General features: G+C 35.9%; 2 protein-coding genes across 2 annotated transcripts; one reads left to right on the forward strand and one right to left on the reverse strand.

The window, feature by feature from the left end:
• Window positions 1-857: 857 nt before the first annotated feature.
• LOC113082777 (hemoglobin subunit beta) lies at window positions 858-1,816 on the forward strand. Its single transcript, XM_026254239.1, has 3 exons — window positions 858-1,016; window positions 1,090-1,312; window positions 1,614-1,816. The coding sequence occupies exons 1-3, from the start codon at window positions 925-927 to the stop codon at window positions 1,740-1,742; spliced, it is 444 nt and encodes a 147-aa protein (XP_026110024.1). The 5' UTR covers window positions 858-924; the 3' UTR covers window positions 1,743-1,816.
• Window positions 1,817-4,120: 2,304 nt separating this feature from the next.
• Window positions 4,121-4,791, reverse strand: LOC113069408 (hemoglobin subunit alpha-2-like). The gene is made up of 3 exons (XM_026242498.1): window positions 4,631-4,791; window positions 4,336-4,543; window positions 4,121-4,256 (listed from the first exon to the last, which is right to left on the reverse strand). Exons 1-3 carry the CDS (start codon window positions 4,723-4,725, stop codon window positions 4,128-4,130), a joined length of 432 nt encoding a protein of 143 aa, XP_026098283.1. The 5' UTR covers window positions 4,726-4,791; the 3' UTR covers window positions 4,121-4,127.
• Between the last annotated feature and the right edge of the window lie 2,095 nt (window positions 4,792-6,886).

Here is a 6,886-nt window from a genome sequence, read left to right on the forward strand (position 1 = left end):
ATATTTGGAAAAAATATTTAAAAATAAAACTTGAAAGAAATAGCTCTCAGAAGAGCACAAGTTGCTCAGAAGAGCACGAGTTGGACCGATGTTTATTTGACATTTTGTCAAATGGTCGTATTATATGCACGCCAAACTAGTGCGTATCATCTGCACACCAAAGTCAATTTTTACATAGCAATACCACTATTTTGTTTTTATATGGCGTACTATTTATATGCATTTTCATGAGACCGCACTCAAAAATCAGGCAGTTTTTTCATAAAAAAAAAAAAAAAAACAGTTTAGTAGGCTATGTTGGCGTGCGCAGTTTTCGCAGATATGATACGCATCTACTCCACAACCCTGACCCATTGCGTATCATATGCACGACAAAGTCCGTACATGTAGCTAAATAGTACGCCAAATAAAAACATTAACTCTTGCTATTGATATACGCACTTTGATGAGATCCGGTAGAAAAGTAATATAATTCTGGCCAGCTGAATAAGTTTTGTGTCAAAACTAATCAACACACCTGAAATAATCAATCAAGGTCTTCGGGCACATTTGAAAATATGAAATTTAAACCAAATAACCAGCAGGTGCCGTTTTGAAGGCAGATCTTGTGAATACTCCGCTATGCCTCACATTGCGCTGTTGAACTGTTTACAGGAAACAGATATTGGTGATATCGACATATCAGCCCTGTTTCAGTCCAAGTTCATTTTGGCACATTAATGAAGCTCGTGTTTCAGCACTGATAAGTAGGCCTACTAAGGGAAAAGCTAATTTTCAGATTGGATTAACGTCATTTGGACATAATTCATGACATATGTTTTGCAGGATTACATGATTATACAAGCGGGTGACTGATATAAATAAACGCGACCTCACTAACAAATAGTGCCATCGCATCATTGAAGTATCAACTGCTAATTGATCATGGTGGAGTGGACTGACGCTGAGCGCAAAGCCATCAAAGATGTGTGGGGAAAACTAAAAGGGGATATTATTGGTCCCCAGGCTTTGGCAAGGTGAGTGTGTCCAATCTGTTAATCTGAATTCAATTAGTTGGCTTCTTTGACATTTACACGTGTTCCTCCACAGATGTCTCATCGTGTACCCTTGGACTCAACGCTATTTTGGCTCATTTGGGTCCTTGAGTGACGCCGCAGCCATTATGGCTAATAAAAAAGTGGCTGCTCACGGCAAGGTTGTGCTCAACGGACTCGGAAGAGCGGTCCAGAGCATGGATGACATCAAGAACACCTATGCACCCTTGAGCGTGTTGCACTCCGAAAAGCTTCACGTGGATCCAGACAACTTCAGGGTGGGTCTTCGCTTTTGAGTTTGAATCTGAGTATGGGTACGAGGAGAGGTTAAATAATAACTCGCATGGCTTTAAAAAAAATAATGCATCACATTTTTATGCATCTTTAACCGTACACATGCACAAAAACTTCTTAGTGGAAAAGATTCTTTAGATTAATACAATGTCACGCAAAACTACTGTCCAAAGAAAGGTTATTTTTGGAAACCCAAAATGGTTCCTATTGCATCCTTTTAAAAACGTATATAGTTTTAGAGTGTATTTGTGAAAATTTGAACACTTTGTGATTTTCTCCTCAAAGCTCCTCGGTGATTGCCTGACCATTGTTGTGGCTTCCCAGCTCGGTCGTGCCTTCACTCCAGACATTCAAGCAGCATGGCAGAAGTTTCTGGCAGTCGTAGTCTCAGCACTTGGAAAACAGTACCATTAAGTTAACATCTGGTTTTGAAAAGCTGCACAGAAATATGTATGTGCATCTTCCAATTAATAAAACAATAAACAAACCAGTGTTGTTCTGTTATTGATGTTTGCACTGCATGAAATGTTGTAATCTTAATAGCATCCTCTTATTATTGGCTACAGGCATCTGGATTGTAAATTAACACTTTTGGTTTGGAATCCTATCTTACAAAGGGAAATATTTACTTGGAAAAACCTTTTAGCGACTACTTTCTGATTTCAGCACTGGACAGCGCCACATACAACATATCCGATCCTACCAGGCACTCTTAAATCAGACTAAATCGTTAAATACATTTTGTTTCTGTCATAAAAAAAGACCTGATGCTTACCTGCGGTTTGGAGAAAATATGGAGACAGATGGTTGGTTCCAGATGTGCATTTTGCGTGCAGTTAAAAGTCAGTGGCTGATGCAAAGAGGTGTTATGTCAAGCATTTTGAATGGTTGACCAGATAAGAAAGCTTGAATCTCTTACAGTCTTGGCACAGTAGCCTGTCAATCTTATTTTCTCCACCCATCCTTAACACCAAAAGGACAACAAAACGTCAAAATAATAAGGTCTGGACTCAAATGTTCCTTGTGATACGTTTGTTTACTGTTTGTGAAAAATGCATTATGCTGCGCTGTATATTTGTAATGTGCACATAACAGTTCGTTTGTAATACCCCACCATAAACAATTCATAACTGTTTATTTATTTAAAGAGCAAACAGCATTGTTGAAAATCGGAATGAATTTAATCTGTGAGGGCTGATGGAGGGTAGTTTTCATTACAACTACTTGACCAACAATTAAAATGGAAAAATTTGACTTAGACACATGTAGGCCTATTTATTATTCAAACTTTACAGAGACAGAACAATTACAGCGAGCCCTCCGAGGCTTTCATTATGAAGGACATCCTATAATTGCTCTATACTCTTGAAGTGTAACTAACAAATGCATACATACATAAATAATTAGGTGTGTCATTACATACGACACTGTATAAAACATATTTTAAACGTGTTTTGAGCTGCTATATTTTTTGGATTAAGATTGCTGGTGGTACATGCAACACGTTATCAATATTTTGTCATGAAAACAAATATGCGACTCAAATAAATAATAACTTAAGATATGCTGATGTCATAAACGAATGAAAGAACATCATGTTTCAGTAGAATCAAATGAATGGACAATGGCCAGAAGTGAGGGGAAACTGACTATGATATTTACATTTCAGTAATAGTATGCTTTCAGCTTGCATTTATGAAGGGGTTGGCTCTTAAAAAAAGATTTAGCTTCTGACCAGGGAGTATTTAGCTTAAAATGCAGAAATATCAATATGCAAAAATTCTGTTTATAACCAACCTACTTAATTTCCATGAGGACAACAGTCTATTAAATATTGGACATATAGCCGACAAACAGGTTAGTACATTTAAAACTATAACTTATTTTTTAATTGCGTTATGCTTTTTAATCTAAGTTTTTTCATAGTTTAAAAGAATATTGTTTAGAAGAAAATATGAGGTGAAAAAAAGTGATATTAAGAAATGGGGTGAATACGAAAATTTAATATATATATATATCTACATACTATGCATTAGTCAGTATACTGTAATAAGATATGTGAAAGTATGATAGCATGTTTATATGAACTTCTCACCCTAACGCACATTCTGCGTTTATTTGCCTCTTTATAATGAAAACTATATTCCTCAAATGTAAGTTTGGATAAAAGCGTCTGCTAAATAAATAAATGTAAATGTAAATATGTAGGCTTTAGTCAGACTGTGCCAGTGTGGAAACGTTTGAAATGTTAAAATAATAAGTAATTATATTTATTTATAATAAGTTAAATAATTTAAATAGATCTTAAATTAACTAAATATGCAGACGTAATGATGAAGGAAGTGTTCTTAGCGGTCAAGGCATGCGGTTTGCAGCTCCCTCGCGACTGGACTTTTACTTATATATGTTACATTTAATTTTAGAATTCCAAAATGTTCTTATGCAATAACGTATTAAAACAGTAATCAAAAATAAAATAAATTTTCATATAAACCAGTGTTTTTGCAGCATTTTTACAAAAGTTTAGAGCAAATAAGTTTTTTTGATTGAGCGATTCAAATATTTGAGTTTACTCGTTGGGTCTATTCAGTTGAATTTGTTACCAAGTTACTAACTGCATAGGTCTGTAGCTAAATTTGGCCAATTATAACTTGAGTAGCCTACGTGTACCACTACCAATTCCAATTTTGTGTGTATAAACAAAACGAGACGAAAATGATAGCTTGATTTCATTTTATTACATTCATCATCATTAAGGCGAATACAGTGTCGCGTCGGAGATGAAGACAGGGCTCGACTTTAGCGGTACTTCTCGGACAGAGCCAGGCTGACCAGAGCGAGGAACTTGTCCACAGAGACATGCACCTCAGGAGTGAAGTCATCCGGAAACATCATTGAGAGCACAACGAGGAGATTGTGATTGATGATCTAACAAACAAATAAATACATAAATAAATAATAATACAGATTAATACAGTTAAAATGAAATATTTTCAGCAAAACGTACCTTGAAGTTAGCGGGGTCCACGCGAAGCATGAAGGCGTGCAGCTCGCTGAGGGTGAGCAGACCCCCCTTGAGATCATCGATCAACTCGACAGCGCTCAGGACGCCCTTCACCACGGTCAGCCCGTGTTTCTTCACCTGGGGTGAGCCGGGGCTCAGGTCTGCCCAGTGGGAGAAGTAGGTCTTCGTCTGAGGGTAGACGAACAGAGTCCTGCAAAGATTCAAAACAAAAGAGATATAACAGCAGCCTATGTTATGCAAGTCCGTTCATTTATGCAAAAACTGCAGTGCAAACTACCTGGCCAGAGCCTCACTGCCAATGTCTTCCGCCTTAGAGGCAACCTTGCCGAAGAAGGTCTTCACCGCCAGTTTGTCCTTTGCAGAAAGACTCATTGTGACTGGATTAGTTGTTAACAGGCTGCCGAGAAGAAAAACTCAACCTATCTGTGTTTTTTTTGGCAGGGCTTTTTAAAGGAGAGAAGAGCATTGTTTTGAGAGAGAGAAAAAACAAACAGTTTTTGGCTCCGCCTCCCATGTGGGGGATAAACCTGATAAGAAAGACAAGCTGTTTAAGTATCAATCAAACTTAATGTTCACGTAAATACATACATTTAATGTATCTATGATTCAAACACTGTCAATTTCAGGTTCCCCCTGCAAGGCCTTCACTAAACACACATTGTTTGATTCCTGGTGAAGTTTAGCTTGACTTTAAACTGGTTGTGACATTGCACAGTTTTTAAAGACACTTTAAAAAAGCTATAAGGTCGGTTGGTACATAAAACATCTCTTAATTTCTTTAATTTCTGGAGGTTCTTATGCTGTAGGTGTAAATTAACAGCTAACAGAATTTAAAAAAAAATCAAATTCACATGTTTTTGGTATTTTTTATTTCTATACATTAAGACAGAAATTAAGTAACACTTTAGATTAGGAAACACTCTGGTAACACTTAGAATAAAACGTAAGCTATTAATTGGTTACTTATTATCATAGATATTGCTAGCATATTGGCTGTTTATTAGTACTTATAAAGCACATATTAATAACTTATTCTGCATGGCAATATTTTAGATCCCTCAATCCACCCCATACCTAAACTTAACAGCTACTTCAATAACAATTAATAAGCAGCAAATTCGCAGTTTGTTCAGGGATAACTCATAGTTAATAGTGAATACGTGTTAAGTGTTACCAACACTTTTCATAGTTGCTTATTAGCATGCATATTACTAGCATATTAGCTGTTGTATTAATTAAGCGTATATTAATGTCTTACTCCGCAACACTATATCCCTTAACACTACCAGTATATAAACTACTACAAAACTACCTTAAGCATCAAATTATGATTTAAATAAGGGAAAACTCTTAGTTGCCTAAATAGTGAATATGTGTTCCCTACTTTATAGCCTATTACAACAACCTTTACCACAGCTAATCTGTGGACTGTACATTAATTATGTACCCTACAATGGATAATGTAAAAAACAAACAAAGAAATAGGCTGTAAATGAAACAAATTAATGAGTGAACGAACGAATGAATACGTTGCGGGTACACTGTTAAAAAAAGAAAAAAAGGAGTCAGTAGGAGATTTTATGTTGATATTCAAGTGTTTGTTAACGAGTCCAAATGTTCTCTCAACGTTCAAAATTAAGTTGTAACAAACAGTTTTACATTGAATAATATTGTGCAAGCAACCCCCCCCCCCAAAAAAAAAGATTATTATAAAAATATTATCATTGTTTACTAGCTTAATTTATGCTGCTGCATTTCATTATCAGTTGTCATGTAGATCAGAGTAACCTTTTGCGTGTTCTGCATTCAATACAGTTGTCTTTTAATATAAATGTTTGCCCTTACTTTTAAGAGGCAGATACTGAAGATGAAACACAATAATAAAAGAAAAAGAAAAAAGATAAAGAGTATAAACAATGCTTTAGGACATGTGGCAGATCTTTTAAAATGAAATAGACTGCGTTTTATTCATTAGATGAACTAGTTTTTGTAAGTTTTTAAGTTGCCAGTTATATATACTGACTTTTAAAGTAAGGTAAACTTTTTTTTTTTTTACAGTGTAGTATTTATTTGTGTGTGTTCATGTTTTGTCCCCCTAATCTTTAAGTGTAAAGTTTTTGAAACACGAATTCTAGTGCGGTGGCACATACAAGCGATAAAAGAATTTCGCTGTGATTTCTGTCCACGTTGCCAATACTGACATTTAATTAAAGACTTTATCAGACTGTATTCGAGTGATAAAGCCCATAGGCATTAATATTTGACCAAGCTACTACTGCTGTAGAGAAAGGGTGGATTTCAAGCCTTATCTTCTAGAAACATGAACACATTTTATCAGTAACTTCAGAAGTACCCGCCCATGTTTGGCACAGATCTCGATTACAACGAATTTGCTCCGTTATAGAAATCTTTCGGCTTTCTGCTGAAGCATGCTGAAAATGTGCTTCTGAGAATGCAAGATGTTTCTCAGGGGCATGTGCTGAAGGCATGCAAATGGCATTACATCGATAAACAAACAAACAGGGATAACAAC

The sequence above is a fragment of the Carassius auratus genome, chromosome 5 (genome assembly GCF_003368295.1).
Source record: "Carassius auratus strain Wakin chromosome 5, ASM336829v1, whole genome shotgun sequence".
Lineage (NCBI taxonomy): Eukaryota > Metazoa > Chordata > Actinopteri > Cypriniformes > Cyprinidae > Carassius > Carassius auratus.

What these genes read in the sequence shown, in the direction of transcription:
- LOC113082777 (XM_026254239.1), top strand. Translation starts at nt 925, where the DNA reads ATGGTGGAGTGGACTGACGCTGAGCGCAAAGCCATCAAAGATGTGTGG. An exon ending in GGTCCCCAGGCTTTGGCAAG is followed by an intron (nt 1,017 to 1,089) that starts GTGAGTGTGTCC and finishes GTTCCTCCACAG; the next exon opens with ATGTCTCATCGTGTACCCTT. An exon ending in TGGATCCAGACAACTTCAGG is followed by an intron (nt 1,313 to 1,613) that starts GTGGGTCTTCGC and finishes TTCTCCTCAAAG; the next exon opens with CTCCTCGGTGATTGCCTGAC.
- LOC113069408 (XM_026242498.1), bottom strand. Translation starts at nt 4,725, where the DNA reads ATGAGTCTTTCTGCAAAGGACAAACTGGCGGTGAAGACCTTCTTCGGC. An exon ending in GGCAGTGAGGCTCTGGCCAG is followed by an intron (nt 4,544 to 4,630) that starts GTAGTTTGCACT and finishes GAATCTTTGCAG; the next exon opens with GACTCTGTTCGTCTACCCTC. An exon ending in TGGACCCCGCTAACTTCAAG is followed by an intron (nt 4,257 to 4,335) that starts GTACGTTTTGCT and finishes TTTGTTTGTTAG; the next exon opens with ATCATCAATCACAATCTCCT.